Source organism: Pelmatolapia mariae, linkage group LG20 (assembly GCF_036321145.2).
Source record: "Pelmatolapia mariae isolate MD_Pm_ZW linkage group LG20, Pm_UMD_F_2, whole genome shotgun sequence".
NCBI classification, from domain to species: domain Eukaryota; kingdom Metazoa; phylum Chordata; class Actinopteri; order Cichliformes; family Cichlidae; genus Pelmatolapia; species Pelmatolapia mariae.
Window position 1 is genome coordinate 32,636,772 of NC_086244.1, and position 15,982 is coordinate 32,652,753.

Sequence of the window (15,982 nt, forward strand, 5' to 3'; positions counted from 1 at the left end):
GGTATGGTGTTACTTTCTGCTCCCCAAGCAGCAGTCATCCTAACAACTGGTTATTTATCAAACTTCAGCGAGAATCAGCTTTTTATTTAATCTAAGCTCATTCTGATGTTTAAAGGTGCAGTGGGAATGCAATTTCATATTTTCATCCTGAGTTGAGACTTCTCAGTCTGAACTGATCTCGGACCACAAAGTATAAAATAATGACCACGTCCTGTAGCACAAATTAAGTGTGGATGACTTTAAGAGTAAGAGCATGACTGAAGCTTCCTGTGAGAGACTAAATCCTAAACCCTGATCACCTGAGCTGTATTGTGCAGCTCATTTAGATTGTTTAGTGCATCCCCCACGTAACATTAAGTTAGTTTCTGGCTGCAGCAACCTTGAGTTGAGTCTTTGCTTCATGTTACTTTTTTTTCTGAAATGTATCTCTCGAGTAAAGGCTTAAAAAGGAAAAAAAAAAGAAGAAAGAATTGGTTCCTTTTAAAATGCTCTATTGCATCTCAAGTCGTTTCACTTCCCCTCAGCTGCTGTCTGGATTTTTCTCTAGATTTCCCGTGCTAGTTTTACTGTCATGTATTCAGACATAGTGTTGTAATCTTAAGACATAAAGGCACCAGTACATTAAACACTAAACCATCAATCCATTTATATTACATGTTTATTAACTGAGCCAAAGTGCTCCTCCCCAACCTGGAGACGATAATGAATAGGAGCTGTGTGTTATAGAAAGTAATTTATTACACAAACCAAAGCTAGTTTACAAATAGTTTCCAGTCATGTGCGTGTGTATAGCCTAGTATGAACAAACCCACATCTTTTTTTTCCTATTTTTTTTTTTTTATATATTTACAGACTTTGCATACAGCTTGTTTTTTCCTGTTCCTTTGTTTAAATCACTACTTCAGCATCCAAAATAAGGACTTAAAAATACAATAAAAACTAGAAATAAAAATGATTTGTACATGAGAATAAAGTTTGCTTTCCTTTTTTTGTCTTTTCAGCTAACAGTGTGTTCAAAAACAAACAAACAGAAAAAAAAAAGCCAGCACTAATTGTCCTAGCGATGCTCTAGACAGGCAGCCGAGAGGCCAGCCTTTCTCCTGACTGCCCAACAACAGCATTTGGCAGGATGATTGATTGGTTATTAAAACCAACTGTAAATCATCAGAAAGATTCAGGTAAAGCACAGAGAGAAGGAAAAAACAAAAACCTAAAGCAACATAAGTATTCCCTAGTCTTCCACCTCTTATTTTTCTTTTTTTAAATACTGATAGACAACATATGTTTATGACATTTTTTTTTAAAGAAGTTGGAAATAAAGTATAAAAACAAACACCACGAGACTGGTTTCTAGAACAGGCTCCTCCCTGTAGACCAGGAAGAAGAACAGGAGGGTGCAACACTTTCACAGAAGAGAGCCAGAATGTGTTAGCAAAATGCACAGTAAAGTCAGGAAAGGCTGGTGACTAACCAATCCTCAGACTGGCCATGCCTACATTTTCTTTTTTCTTTATTTAAAAAAAACAAAACAAAAAACTATATTAGAGGCAGGTGGTTATTTCTTTGACGTGGCTCACCTGCATGTTATACGAAATCCACCTGGCTGACCAACCTGACAATTCTGGCATTTCTATGCACTGTTCTGGGATAAAAAGGTCATGTCACTTTGTTGTTTGTCTCTCTTTAACCGTTAAAGCAGATGGGAGTTACTAACAGGCAACCTGTAAAAGGGATGGTAAATCCCAGGCATCCGTTCCCTCCCCCCCTCAAAAATTTACCTGATCTGCTTAATGTACACATGACCCTTCTACATGCCTACACAAGCACACACACGTAATATTCATAGTCATTCATCCCAAATAAGGAAATCAGTGGTGTGCATGTAAACATTACTCTCCTCTCCTTGTTCTTTGTCCTGGTCTAAAACCAGAGGAGGATGAGCACCAGCGGCCAGCTGTGGAACAGGAAGGGATGGGAGCAGAGCCATGGCAGTTTGCTCAGGTGGGTCTACGCAACACAGGAAGCTACCTTTGTCTTCCAATGGGACCACAATTCACCTGCCACTTCCACTGATTCAGTCTGAAGAACTTAAATGTTAAAGAACCCTCAGATGTGAACTAAAGTAGACAAACCAGCTGCAGTTAAGACTCCAGCATGTTTATGCTCATCTTGCCTGGCCACCAAAGGCACACGGCCGCTAACCTGGAAATAACTGAACCTAAACTAAAACACTAAGATCATCTGAAGCAAGCAGATTGTGGTAAGATACACTTCAGATCTCATTTAAAACAAGCAGCTAGCCTCAAATAACAACAGCACTCAATGTCAGGTGTCTGCAACAGATTATCCAGTAAGAGTAGAGGCTCAATGTGTTTGTCACAGAGTCTATAAACAGAGGATTAACTACAAAGAGAAACTAAATGGCATGTGAGCATGCTCCATGCCTCTCCAATAACACAACCCACCTGACGGCATGTGACTACTAGTTTAATCCTATCAATAAGACAGTTTTTCTTCCATCGGATTGAAGTGCTAGCTAATACACCTCAAATTTGTTTCAAGCACCATTCTGAGGAGCACTCAATTTATTTAACTGGCGATTTGTCTCCTATTGAGGGCTGTTTTAACTGACCTACAGCATATAACGAGTAAGATAAAAGTGCAAAACTAGGAAGTGATGCCCTGGCTTCCCTGTCTTATCGTGGCCACTTCAGAACTTCATACATCCCATCCCTCCATCTTCCAAACTTCACACCATCTTAGCCCTAATTCCAGGCATGAGCACCTGGGGATGAAGTCCACTGGTGGCCTTTTACAGTGGTACTCATTTACTGTGCTGTCCGTTTCTCCCTTCCGTCTGTCTGGTCATCCATTCAGGAAACTTTAAAAATTTTGTTATTGTCCCCAACTCCCTGTAATTCATGAGCAACTTTATCAGGGTTACCAGTCAGCTAGATTTTATGAAGGACTCGATCTTAAGGATCTTTATCAGTGTAAGTGGCTTGTTGAAAAGTAACTGTTCCAGCGTTTGGCTGGTCGCTGGTGTAAATTTCCCACCCAGATGGTAAACCCACAGGTAAAGAGCCCAATGGTTTACAGCGGTAGTCGTTTACCATCTCCCTTCCCTTCGTCTCCCCACCTGTACTTCGCCATCAAAGCCTTTCAAACCCAAGTCCCAGGGTAAATTCAGTCCAACAAACAGCCAGGTTACAGCGGTAGTCATTTACTGCACTCTTTTCTTCCTCCCCCTCCCTCCCTCCCTCCCATCTTGTAATCCCTCTGTCCCTCCCAAGCCCTATCCCCAGGTATAGTAACCCAGGGTGAAAACAGTCCAAATATGACGGCCAATTTACAGTAGCACACATTTATTGCTCTTTTTTCCACGACGGGCCTGCAGTGCTGCCCTAGTGGCCATCTCAAACACCTCCCGCACGCCGTCCTTGGTCTTAGCAGAGCACTCCATGTAGCCAAATGCTGCAATCCGCCCGGCCATGTCTCGGCCCTCTTCTGACTTCACTGGCTCCTATTAGCCGAGAAAAACAAAGTGGTAGTTTAGGAACACACATATTCTAGATAAGTGTTTAATCTCGAACAGCTTTTGCTATAACGACTGGCAGAAACACGGCACCACTAATTCAAGATCTAAAAATCAGAAGAACACTTAAGATTCACTCTCATTTAGTTCAGAACAAACATGTTAATTCAAACTAAGTAAAAAGTCAGGCACCTGTTTCATCTTGGCCAGCTCTCTGCGTGTGTGCTCGTCATTACGCAGATCTTTCTTGTTTCCGACCAGAATGATGGGAACGTTTGGACAGAAGTGTTTGACCTCCGGGGTCCACTTCTCTGGAATGTTTTCTGTAATGGACAAAGACCAGAGACGGGAGGCATAAACAAACAAATAATTCAATTGTTTAAGTGTTATAACTGTCAGACTAAAATTTAATTGAGAGCCCTTATGCCTGAGGTGACCCCCCCCCTTTTTTTTTTTTGCTTTAAGACATTCTCCAGTGATGATGTGTCCATCCCTGCCCTGTTCCAGTGGACTTGTTTATCTTTTTGTAGCCCTCTGTGTCTCAATTAAAGGAGAAACAAAGTACTATTTACCATTTAATCCCATTTTTTCATAGGAAAAGTGGGCACCACGAACCATCATTGCATTCTTTGCAAAAACAAAGCAGTTTGATGTCACAGCAGCTGCATTTACATTTAAAATGTGTTAGCAGAGTAAAATTGGAGGATGTCAGCGTTCTGATTAGTCTTTAAAATTTAAGCTTATGCAGACATAATTAAATTATGTTTCTGAAAAGAAGAAAGAGCTCTGCTTTTATCTCCACTGAGTATCAAATGTTATCTTACTTGGTCAGCAAAAAATGTTGCTTTGAAGATATATGACAATCTTTGGTGCAATAAGACTTTGTTTTATTACAACTATAATGTCCTTTCATTGAATCTTATTTAATTAATCTCTGGCAGTTTAATTTTCTGCTGCTTTTATCACTTTTATGTACAGCCATTTCCATGTGATCATGGAAGTGCTGTTAATAATCATCATGAGGAAAAAAGATACGACTTTATGTTTAACAGCAGGAGTGGATGACACTACATAACAAACGACTTGTTACTCTGCGTGCACACAAATGTAAGTAGTTCCTCTGCAAAGTGCACAATCAAAACAGTCCAGAAATATCTTCTAATGAAATCAGAAATGTGGCAAACACAAAAGAGACAATTGGTTTTATTTATATCATGAATGTATGTAACTGCGAGAATGTGTTTGCTTTGTACACACCCAAGCTGTCAGGGCTGTCTATGGAGAAACACATGAGGATGACGTCAGTGTCTGGATAGGAGAGAGGTCTCAGTCTGTCATAGTCCTCCTGACCTGCTGTGTCCCAAAGAGCCAACTCCACCTGACCAACATTGAGAAAAGAGAAGGCAAAGAAGGACAAAAGATGAGATTTGATGAAAGGAGAACAAGGAAATTTTTTTAAAAAGGATCAAAAGGGGATGGAAAAATGTTTAATTTTCATCTTGATCAGCATAACTTTTACACTGAAGCCAGCAAAGAAGGTGAGCAATACCTGCAGCAGACAGTCCTGACAACAAAGGCTTTTTTGCAACCTTAAACTGGCAAGGATTAATAACATAATCACTAATTATAATTTGAAAAAGACCTGAAAGAGTGATGATCTATGATATGGAAATGATAAATAAATTTTTTTACAGCTGTTGCCATTAGATAGTTCAAATATTCTCTCCACAACCTCTTGAATACCCAGTTTGAAAGCCATATAAAGCATTACATTATTAGCCAGACATAAGAGAACATCCACAAGCTCCCTAAAATCAATCACATTCAAAGAGCAATTTTAGTTTAAATTAATATTTCTGCAAAGCCTTGATACATGTAATACACATGCCAAATTTGTAAGAAGTAGGGGAAAAAATCCCAACAAAGTGCTCACAGAAATTGTGCTCTTGTTCATTCTGCACGTGCCATTTAATTTCAGAGACAATACAAAACATGACAGTGACATAACATCTTCTCTATACAGAATGCAAATCTAAATGGTAAAAGAAGGCATTTGGAAAAGTGTCACACTTCAAGAAACATGAATCCTTTGCAGCAGCACAGGAGGTTAGGAATCAGACAGCCAATAAAGACTTCCCGTCCCAGAATCCTATTAACCCACAAAGAGGTCAGGACTCATGAGTTTGTGACTGATGAGGCTGGCTGCCGCAGTTATCTGGGAAGAACTAACTCCACCCACACAGGATATGTGTGGAGTGCTACATAATCAAATCCACTGAACTCCAGAGCAGAGTGTCCTACTATATTTTATATAATCCTCACTTAGTGCAAACACACAAGCTACAAACACTTTGTAAAACATGATAACCAAGCTCAAAAAGAAACCAGACTTAGCAGATGACTGCTGTTGTGTGAAGGAAGATGTGAAAATGGAACAGTACATTTTTTCAACACTTGCTCACTTGGCCCTGAAGGTAGAATTAAAGCACTGAGCATGATTAAGCACCCAGGAAATGAGTCCCAGCACAAAAACCAGTGCAGATAGTAAGGAAGGGAAAGATGTGCTGTGACATTTAGAAGACCCAAGACTGAGTCACCTATACTTTAGTAAAATATTCAACTAATATGTGTGTGTGTGTATATATATATATATATATATATATATATATATATATATATATATATATATATATATATATATATATATATATATATATATATATATATATATATATATATATATATATATATATATATATATATTTTTTTTTTTTTTTAAATTCAGGTAAGAATCTTTAAATGGCATTTGTTCACAGAGTAAAACAGTCACTTATGCAGATGGGTCAACAGGTCTAAAGCATCTACCCCAAAGCACCACCCTTACATGACATTAAGTATCAGTAGGCAGTGTAGTAGTTCGAATCCCTGCAGTTGTCTCACCTGTTTGCTGTCCACCTCTATGTCAGCAACGTAGTTCTCAAACACAGTGGGGACATAGACTTCAGGGAACTGATCTTTGCTGAAGACAATTAGAAGGCAAGTCTTCCCGCATGCTCCATCCCCCACTATTACCAGCTTCTTACGGATGGCTGCCATCCCTGGTGGAATACAAAAAGGAACATTTTAATCAGGGAACCACAGGAAAAGCGTTGCATGAAGTATATGTATAGCATGGCATTACAGCAGAGCATCAAAAAGGCACTGACTGTAACCACTGGGAGAATTACTCTCCTGTTCACAAATAAAATTTGTGCTACTCAGGTCTTGTTTGACTGCCCATTTCGAGCATGAAAACAGAGGAAAATGTGAAAGTTGAGTCACATTTGTGCCACATAGAAGGGTAGTGTTGCAAGGTGCACCTGAACTATGCAACACTACACTTAACACCTTTAAACCACATAGCTGAAAAGCAACTCTGTCTCAGAAGCCCCCCAGAGTTGTGAAATGATTAATGAAATCAGAAAAAAAAAATTAAAAAGGCAGAAATATATTGGTATCACTATTCAAACTGATTTGAAAACAGGGTATACTTGATAAAAATGGCAAAGAAAAGAGCAGGAATCATTTTGTATTGGGGTAAAGTTAAACTTCCTGCAGGCTACTACATATAGTTTGTTAAAAACTAAAAGGTTAATTACGTTGTTCACATTCTCAATGTAAAATTGAGTAAATAACTGTAACCCACTTTCATTAATAATCCAATGTCTTGTAACATAAGAATAAGTGTAGTGTTTACACTGTCCCCTGTTCTTCTAACTGCACTGCACGTTTTCTGCACTACCTATACACAACATCACAAAGGCGTTGCGTGGTGCACAAAGATGTGAGCTACTAGGAAGTACTGAGTCAAGGTTCCAGTAATTCATTATTGTAAATGACCCAACAAGCGCACCAGTGTGGGTGTGAGATGAACTTGCCCAACAGAGTTAAAGGAAGTTAGTGCAAATAAGCGACATGCAGTCTTGTGTCACTGGTTTGCAGCAGCTAGGATCAGTCCATGTTGGGAAATTGCATTCAGCTGAATGTTAAAGACACGAAATGAGTGCCAGTGTTTTGGATTTTCTGCTGAACTGGCCACAGATATTTTACAATTATTTAATATGCACTGCTGTTTAAACTATGGAAAATAACTATAATCTCGGCCACATTTTAAAAGAAGAAAAAAATATCGGAGACACTAAACAGGACAAGAGAAGGTGACTTGTCTTCATTTGAATAGGAAATGTGTTTTAAATGCTAGGGTTGTTCAGCTGGACACACTGAAACGCTCTCTTTATTCATTGAGCACACATCAAACATAGCTCATTTGTCATGGTGGCCCTGCTGCTTAGACTTTCACACCAACACAGTACATATACTGTGTACTTGCTAACAGCACAAGGACAACAGGACCTCACATAGCAGGGCTAATAAATCACATCCCTGAATGGATATTTCCTCCTTGGTTTGAGAAGGTATAGCAGTGTGGAGTGCCAATCATCATTCTCTACCCTGCTATCTCCATCATAGTGAGTCAGGTGGAGGCGTGGTAGAGAGCAAACTGCTTGACACCTCTCCTGTTGTCTTTCAATCCGTCAGCTAAGATGTGGTGTTAATCTGCTGCAGTTCTGGAGATGTATCTTTGTTTAACTGGCCCCTTTAATCTGCTAGGGTACCAGAGTTTTATTGATGTACCATAGTTTAATAAAACCCCAGCTGCATGAAAATAAAAATTAGTTAACATACCATTACGTTTGTGTGTGTGTCCATATAGTAATTTGCATGCAACTGAAATTCTCAAATACATGTGCCTACAGTCTTTAGTTTCTGGCAACAAAATCAGTAAATTTCTGATGAAAAGGCAGCGTTTTCCTAAAGCACAGCACATCTGGACAAAGGGCTTACTTCCACCACTAAGATTTTTTCCACAGAACACATTCATCAACCACCAGTTAAATTCACACATGCTAGACTTCCTGTCACTCGCTGGCTATGCTGCTCTTCCCTGTGGGTTTCACTCTCTCACATTTTTTAAAATTTGCTTGCCGAGCAGAGTAACTGTAACAGAGCTGTTAATGCTCTGGCCAGGACTGGATTGTATTGCGCTCAGGAACAAATTGCGGTGTCTTCATCTTATGCCCGCTGCTCTGCTCAGTTAGCCCCTTCCCATAGAAATGAAGAAACAGAGGATGAAGCAAGTGAACATAAATTAGTTAATAATTATGTTACATATTTTTCTTTTCTTTTCAATGTCAGTCCCACTAGTTATCAACTCTAAAAAGCATGGAAAGCATCTTATAAACGGTAGATGAATTGTCTAAGTAGGACATCGGCATCAAAAAAATAAATTAATTAAAAAAAAAAAAAAAATCAGACCACCCCCACCATGACTTGAGGATAAAAGGAAAAGACAAGAATTGGGGCAGCTGTAGCCTAGAGGTGGGTATACAGTCAATTTGCCCACTAGGTAAAAATGAGTATCTGTGACCTCCTTTTGATGAATGTTGGTTATGCGTCTATGACCAAGTCATTAAACGTACCAACCATGCTTAATAGCTAGCAGGGGTCTCCGCAGTGGAAATGATATAAAGCTGGTTTTAGGCATTAATTTCAGTAAATACAATTATCACAATGTAAGTATGACCTAGTACAGAAGTGCTGTCAGAAGATTAATATAGGTTGATTATTAGTTCTTAGGGTGAGAGTATGGCAATAATGATGGCCAAAGTACAAAAACTACATAACAATGTTGCCCATCCCACACATGATTGAAAGCTACAAAGCGTGTTTACAGATTCTGGAGCTGTGAGCACGCTAGGATCTATGACGTAATGTTGTCATCAGACAATGACTGTGACGCTCTGTGCAAGTTTCCACATACCTGCCAATTTTTTTTAGGATGTGTAGATTGTAATGTAAAATCTCCGGACCAATACATCAAGTAAACGTGCACCTTTCAAAAGGGCATGATTGAATAATGACTAAGTGCCCTTAGTGTCTCTAGATGTACATTTAAACGACAGGATAATTGCTAGTTAATCATTCCTTTTCTAAAATCCAGATGTACTCAATGAAAAAATAAAACTTGAGCATTGTCTACCTGTTTGCAACAAACAGAATGTGAAATGAAGATTTCCACACATCATCATCGGCTGTTAAAATTTAGGCAGCCCAGATTTCATAGCCACGCTAAATTTAAACATGTTTGTCAATTAACAGGAGTGACATAACAAGTCCTTTTCAAAAACACCACATTCTCGGACATCAACATCATGGTGATAACGCAGATAGTGGGCGAGCTGACAGTCACTAAAGATAGTATATTGTTCGAGTTTAGCAAAACACGGCTGGTTATACAAGCTGTGTTGTATGCTGGATGAGCAGCAAACCAAGGTAACATGTTACTTCACTTGTCATTCATAATCTTGTAGATAGTAAGGACTAGGCTACACGTGCAAATCCCCACCCCATTAGCATAGTAGTCAGCAAGAGTCTATTAGATTAACTCAAATGAGAGAGACGTTGACAACCAACAGGATCAAATTACAGTGAAGAGTACACAGAGAAGCAGAGAGCAACAAATGACAACTGGTTAATATACACTTAGCAAGCAGTTTTTTGTTAGTTTGTTAAAATATTATATTAAAAAAAAAAATCAAGTAGGCATTTCTGGTTACTTATGAAAAGCAGTCCTGTTTAGATACACAACCACTTTCAAACACAAAACACTTCCATAATGCTTTCACACGTCATTCAAGTGTGAAGTGAAATGCTATTCTGTCAGCATTTTCACTTTGTATGACACAGCCTTAAACATTACTGTGCACCTGATGATTCATTATCTTGTCTGCTAGAAAGAAAAAAACAACAACAACAAAAACAAAACAAAAGACAAGAAACCTTTAGAAAATGCCACGGTGGCATCGATAAGGTGTGTATGCTTGGCAAGGAAAAACCCCACACATACATTCTCCAGGGTGGAAAATTACCCCCACTTAAGGCTGGTTAACTGACTGCTGGCTGATAAATATTTCAGTTTCTGACAGATACTTGGCACAAGCTTCTTCTGTGACCTAACATGCATTTCTTTGGGCTGCAATTTATTATCAATATGTACAGCACATACATAACGGAAAAATGCAGTATAAAAATATCCCCTTTAAAACTGCTTGGTAATGTATGTGCTATTAGTTTGCTAAAGCACTACAGACTTGAAAACATGTCATAGATCTTCAGCTAATGAAATGATTAGGCTGCTCACAAGGGCTGTATTCAAGAAGAGAAATATTTGCATTTCAGCGATTTTTCCCCTAACATAACCTGTACTTAATGTAGGCAGTAGTCACCTGTTGTAAGCAGTTTGGCTAGAGATACACGGTGTATGAATTTACTTTGGAACTCATGTCATTACATGTCAAAGTAACAAAGAAGAGCTTGTTATACTAGCTACCTTTGGTCAAGACAGCCCTTTAAATTATGACCTTACAGTATTTGCTCATCGAGTTAGCTGTCTGGCCATGTCCCCTGTGATCTAAGGATTCTGTCTGTGTGAAAGATTGAACTGAAAAGAGCTTCTTCACACTGGTCAAACCCATGGTTTTTTTGACTGGATGCCATCTCAGCCTACCAAGTAGGGCTGGGCTATATCATACCGTTCACGGTAATACCGGTGTAATTTAAGGCAACGATAGGAAAATGAAATATCGCGATAGAATATGGGTAAAACGCGCATGCGCAGTGCCTATGTTTACATACGCACATGGCGGCGACGCAGAATGAGAAGAGCGAAAGTGGATCGTTAAATGAAATGGATGAACCAGAATTGGTTTGTAAAAGTGCTGCAACTTCAGTGGTGTGGGACTGGTTTAGCTTTCGTCCGTCAGATACACAACAAAGCACTATTTTTGGTAGAGCATGCTAGCGGGCCGTCGTTATTACCGTGTTGTTTGGAAAATACGGCACACTTAAAATCAATCCTTTGATTTTTCTGAAAGTCGACAGTGCCCCTTATAATCCCGTGTGCCTTATGTATGAACTCTGGTTGTGTTTACTGACCTCGAAACGATTTTATGTGCTACACGGCGCTCGAATATCTGTCAAATGTTTTAGTACAACTTTGCTAAGCTATAAAGCCGCACCGCTTGATGGATTGTCAGAGCATTACGGCTGTCGTAGGCAGGCGCCTCGCGGAGTGATACGTACTGTGCTTCAACATAATCTTACCGTGTTTTGTGTGTATAACCTCTTTTTAAGTTTTGTGGATATTCTGCATGGTTATTCTGAGGATATGTCGGCCAATTTCCACTGGAAATGCCTTTTGGTTAAACTGTCAGCAAGGAAGTTGAATTTGCACTGTTACATTTTTATATAACTTTAATGCACATAAAAACAGCTGCTTGTTTAAGTGAAAATACATTGATGGGGTTTTTTGCACTAATAAAGTTGTGGAGTTGTAAAGTATTTTGTCTAGTGTCAATTATATCGTCAGTTATATCGTTATCGCAAATTTTCAAATGTATATCGTGATAAATATTTTTGGTCTTATCGCCCTGCTCTACTACCAAGTACAATGTTGCTGAACTTGATTCAACATTGTGTGTACTCCAGTTTGTCCCTGCTGGTTTGCTAAACGTGGCTAGACAGCCATCTGTAAATATCAGACCGTTGTCAGTGTAAACAGTGCAGATGAATCTGTATGTCACGGTTTCAGTTTTGCCCTGTATGCAATCAGATGATAATTCATTTATTTTAAGGGTGTAGCATTTCTTTAAACCCACGGTTCAGTTCATCTCTCATTTTTCAGGCAGGTACAAATCTAGAGGAAATAACTATTTATGCCACAGTTTGTGATCATTTGATCATAAACAAAATAAAATAAATCCAATTTTTCTTTTGAATTTTCAGTGCATTTCATACTTGAATGAACTTTACCACACTCAATGTTTTAGCTAACAGCACTAGCAGCTCCAGATGGGTATCACAATACACGAAGATAAAACCACTGTAAGTTACTGTGGGAGCAATTTTGGTCTCAGTTTTCAAATTTACTTTTAAAGTATGCACATATGTGATGCCCTTTCAAGTCCAGTTTTATAAACAGGAAATGTTTTTTTACAGCACTGAACAGTTTAGCCCTGTAGTGTTATAAACATACAATGAAACACACATACTACAATGTGTACTTTACACAACATTAAATTAAAGGGAACAACATTGTGGGCCTTATTAATACAATACATGTAGTAGAAATGTAGGTTCCTATTACATACTACATTGTGATAACTGTTCAATGATAACAACATCTTACTGAATTACTCTGCAAACCGGAGGCACAGTCATCAATCATCAATTAAAATTAAAAAGAAAACCACAAGTAAAAGCACTCCTGTCAAATTTCAAAGGCTCAATCAATTCTTGTTAACAACAATTTCAAAATGCATTTCAGTTCTGAGACTCCAGTTACCATAATCAATACCAGAAGCTTTTATTAGCTTCGGTTAAGCATACCATCAAGTGTATGAGACCAGTTGATCTACAGATAAGCACAGCCAATAAAATTACTGTTAAACATCTAATATACACCATTTTAAAACTGATTATGGTACCAACTGCAATTTAAAAAATAAAATAAAAAAAATTACAGTCTCTTTGGTACAAACCTCTGGAGACACTATTGTGGATAATAAGGCTGCAGAACAATTACCAATAACCAGCACACAAATTCCAGCCACCCATTCATCACCATCCTACACTTTGGGCTTGTCTTTGTCATCACGCATGTACTGATATATATGTGGTATGGGTAAGAAGTCTTAATCGGTATGAAATTATTTTGACAAAGCTGACCATTTATCTAAATTGGATACTGTTCAAAAGCCATCATCTTCCTCTATTACAGTGGAGAGGATATGAATTTAGTTAACAGCTTCAAGGGCAACAACGCGCAAGTCCTGCAGTAAAACCTTGCTCGTGTATTAGGAGGCAGATTCAGAGTGATAGAACCTTATGAAGGAGTTACCGTGGAGGCTATTCTACATTGAAAAGAATAATGTCAAGAAATATTTACTTTGATTATTAACATACAGTACTTTAAAACCTAAGTCTGGGTGTCAACAATTTATATGCTATACAACAAGCTATGCTTTGAGATTATGGTCACTGGCTCCGGCACTAGATTACATGTAACAGTTTCTCATTATTAGTCAAAGAAAAGAAAAAAGAACAGGAAATACTTCTGTCAACTTGACAATTACATACACTGCTACCATTTCCCCAAGACTGCATTAGATCTTTAGTTTTGATTTTAACTGTGAGAGAACACAAAGTCACACCCATGATACTGTCACATCAACAATAACCATAACGCATAAATATGATGATGGGTCACTTTGGTATCACCAAGCAACACCCATGTGCTGTGTTAGAAAGCTGACTTCTGCTATATATGGTCGTCCACTATAGCCAAGGTACAGAAAAAGTTGTGTCGCCTGTGAGAGCTCGGAGTGTTAAACCAAACATTTTTTTAACCAGCTAGCCACTGGGTGGGTCACCAGAAAGATGGCGTCATCACAGAGGCAACAGATGGCTAGTGTGTCCGCAGTGGAAGAATGGGTGGGTGGCCAACATCCAAACTACACACCAAGCGAGATCCACACATAACACACGTACGATTTACCAGAGGTAAAACCTTCTCGCCACAAAACGTCTCAAAGAATACACAACTCTTAAAATGCCCTAATAAGTAGAAATGGTGCGCCCAAGTACAACTGACGCCTTCTAAAGCGTACAAAATGACGAGAAATATGAATTTTAGGTTTTAAAGAAACTGCATCGCTCGTTCACACCGCCCTTCTTATCTTTAACTCGTCACGGGAAAATTATAACCCGCCTAACAGCCATACTAACAGACAGTCAAAAAAGAGACGCCGGAGAACCGCCTGATCAGCCGAGGCAAGTCAGGAAAATCGCCTCATTGTTTGGTTAAGACTCGACAATCTAGGCCAATCTTTGCGGTTCCATTTATAAGCCTTGCTAAGTTTGCACAGTTTGTAAACAGTGCCCGGTAGAGCCTGATAATTTTCTTTAGGGGAGGCGGGGGTCGAAAGACTTTCTACGATAAGCACACACTAGTTTTTTCTTCAGCACAACTGAACATCAACTGCGGAAGCGGCACTAAAATAGAGGTCGGCTCGGGGAAAGGCTAACTTAGCTACCGTAAGCTAACATCGCTAGCTTTTAGCTTCGCTAGCACGGCCTCGCTCAGCTCCGGGCAACTTTAAAAAAAATTTTTCATCACTTTTAAAAATAACAGTGCGAAAGAAACAACATTTCATCATAGTCGAATATCGCAGAAAGTTGTTTACCTTCAGTTTATGTGCCTAGCAGTTAGGTTTTTCAGTGTTTCTCGGACCAAAGTTGTTTTTCCGACCAGCAGACTGGCTCGCTGCTTCCTCCCGTCTAAATCTGATACAATGAATTACTTGACGGGAGCGAGCCGCTAAGGTTTGTAGTTTCTAGCAGAGGGGGAGGGGTGGCGGGCACGAGCCTGAGAGCCACACCTGCGCGGGCACGACTTGGTATGAACACTTGTGGAAATGTGTAATTTCAGTGTACTATGTGAGCCATAAACATAGTCTATTTCACAGGTGGAATTTAAAAAAAAAAGAGACTTTCACTCAGGTTAACATGTGTTTTAAAACAGCGTAAGTGTTTCTATCCCACCAAAAGACTTTTACAAGGGTTTCCAATTACAGGTAATCTAAAATAATCTTACTTAAACCACTACGCGGTGTCCAAACGACTGACTCCAACATTTCCTTACACCTTAACAGTAACTCGTTTTCCTTAGGTTCCAGCTAATTGTAGCTTTGGGCTAAACAAGTGACAGTGGCCATTACTGTACTGGTCCAGTATAAAATAAATGATGGGGTTATGCCCCTACGGGCGAAAATATTTTAAGAATGGAGTTAATTGAACCCAAGTTATAGCTTTAAGGTCCAATTCTAAACAGTGCCAGAGCCAGAGCCTAACTGGAGAAACTATGTGCTTACTGCCCCACCTGGCGGTCAATTTAAGAAAAAACAAGCCAATTCAGAGGCAGGGAGACGAAATTGTGTAAAAATGTTCCTGTAAATATGAGAAACAAAATAAATATGTTACACTACAGGTTTTCCTCACCTCTGGCAATATATAATATCTGCCAAATTAATCACACTTTTTACTTTACTAGGAATTAAGAGGTTAAGTATTAGCCAAGTCCTGCTAATAAATACTACTGTGTGATCACCTCAATAAAAGCAAAGGCTTTGGTAGTATTTGTGTTAATGCAATGCCAAGGAGGAAGTGCATTAACAATGACCTTAAAGAAGCAACTGTTTCTCCCCTTCATTCTGGTAAGGGTTATAAATTCATCATTATACATGACAAGGATTAGTCACTAGTGGAAAACATTCAAAACAACTGACAGTC

At 39.0% G+C, this 15,982-nt stretch overlaps 1 protein-coding gene across 1 annotated transcript; it reads right to left on the bottom strand.

Annotated features, from left to right (window-relative positions):
* Positions 1-3,276: 3,276 nt before the first annotated feature.
* On the bottom strand, positions 3,277-14,999 carry rhoab (ras homolog gene family, member Ab). Its single transcript, XM_063465547.1, has 5 exons — positions 14,878-14,999; positions 6,476-6,633; positions 4,793-4,913; positions 3,728-3,858; positions 3,277-3,523 (listed from the first exon to the last, which is right to left on the bottom strand). The coding sequence occupies exons 2-5, from the start codon at positions 6,629-6,631 to the stop codon at positions 3,350-3,352; spliced, it is 582 nt and encodes a 193-aa protein (XP_063321617.1). The 5' UTR covers positions 6,632-6,633; positions 14,878-14,999; the 3' UTR covers positions 3,277-3,349.
* Positions 15,000-15,982: the final 983 nt, after the last annotated feature.